This window comes from Terrapene carolina, unplaced genomic scaffold (assembly GCF_002925995.2).
Source record: "Terrapene carolina triunguis isolate 2854851 unplaced genomic scaffold, T_m_triunguis-2.0 Scaffold150, whole genome shotgun sequence".
Classification (NCBI taxonomy): domain Eukaryota; kingdom Metazoa; phylum Chordata; order Testudines; family Emydidae; genus Terrapene; species Terrapene triunguis.
This window is the reverse complement of record NW_020664501.1, coordinates 4,435-5,342: the sequence shown is the minus strand read 5'-3', so window position 1 is coordinate 5,342 and position 908 is coordinate 4,435. Positions and strand designations below refer to the sequence as shown.

The window sequence follows — 908 nt, the reverse complement described above, 5'->3', positions numbered from 1 at the left end:
TCACTGCAGCTCAGCTCAGGGCCTGCTGGGAACAGCAGGAAGGGAAATGCCCCAGCTCCCGCCAAACAGGTTTCTGAGCTCTGGAAAGTGAAACTAAACTGCAGCGGCTGTTTCCCGTGTGCAGAGGGGCCATGGCTGCCGGGGACCTGGCCGGGAGCTTCCAGGAGGAAGTGACTTGCTCCGTCTGTCTGGAGTATTTCACAGACCCAGTGTCTATCGAGTGTGGGCACAACTTCTGCCGGGCCTGCATCAGCCAGTGCTGGGGGGAGTCGGAGCCAAACTTCTCCTGCCCCCAGTGCAGAGAAACCGCCCAGCAGAGACACCTGCGGTCCAACAGGCAGCTGGGGAACCTGGTGGAGTTAGTGAAACGCCTGAGGCTCCAGGCGGTGGCAGAGCCCGAGGGGCAGCGAGTGTGCGAGAGGCACCAGGAGGCTCTGAAACTCTTCTGCGAGGAGGATCAAACCCCCATCTGCGTGGTGTGTGACCGATCCCGGGCTCACAGAGCTCACACGGTGGTTCCCATCGAGGAGGCTGCCCAGGAGTACAGGGTAGGGAATAGCTATTGCCATCCCTGGGAGTTACTGGGGCAGCTTCTCTGCGGCTACAGATCCCCCTGCGTGTGTCTGACCAGCCCTGTTTTAGAGTCCGGGAAATGCCTGATCATGGGACACAGCCACGTTCCTGGAGTCGATGGTGCTGGGGAGGGACTGGGCCGGGCCAGGCCCAGCAGCTCTGCCCGGGGAGTCTCCTTGGAGCTGGGGTCATGTTTTCAGAGGGCTGGAGAAGGGGGACCTGCTCTCACAGCCTCACTCTGCTCAGTGACGATATTATCGCTGGGCACAAACCAATGAACCCAAACCAGCCCCCAGAGCCATTGTCTGTGTTGGCAGGAGGAAATCCTGAGCTGC

At 60.7% G+C, this 908-nt stretch overlaps 1 protein-coding gene across 1 annotated transcript in view; it reads left to right on the top strand.

The window, feature by feature from the left end:
* Nucleotides 1-131: 131 nt before the first annotated feature.
* The window catches only part of LOC113406919 (zinc finger protein RFP-like), a gene marked incomplete at its 3' end in the record, with an annotated part of 1,340 nt that continues 563 nt past the window's right edge, over nt 132-908 (top strand). Inside the window, exon 1 of the mRNA XM_029912018.1 lies at nt 132-548. Coding sequence (XP_029767878.1) covers nt 132-548 — 417 coding nt within the window. The remainder of the gene's footprint in view (nt 549-908) is intronic.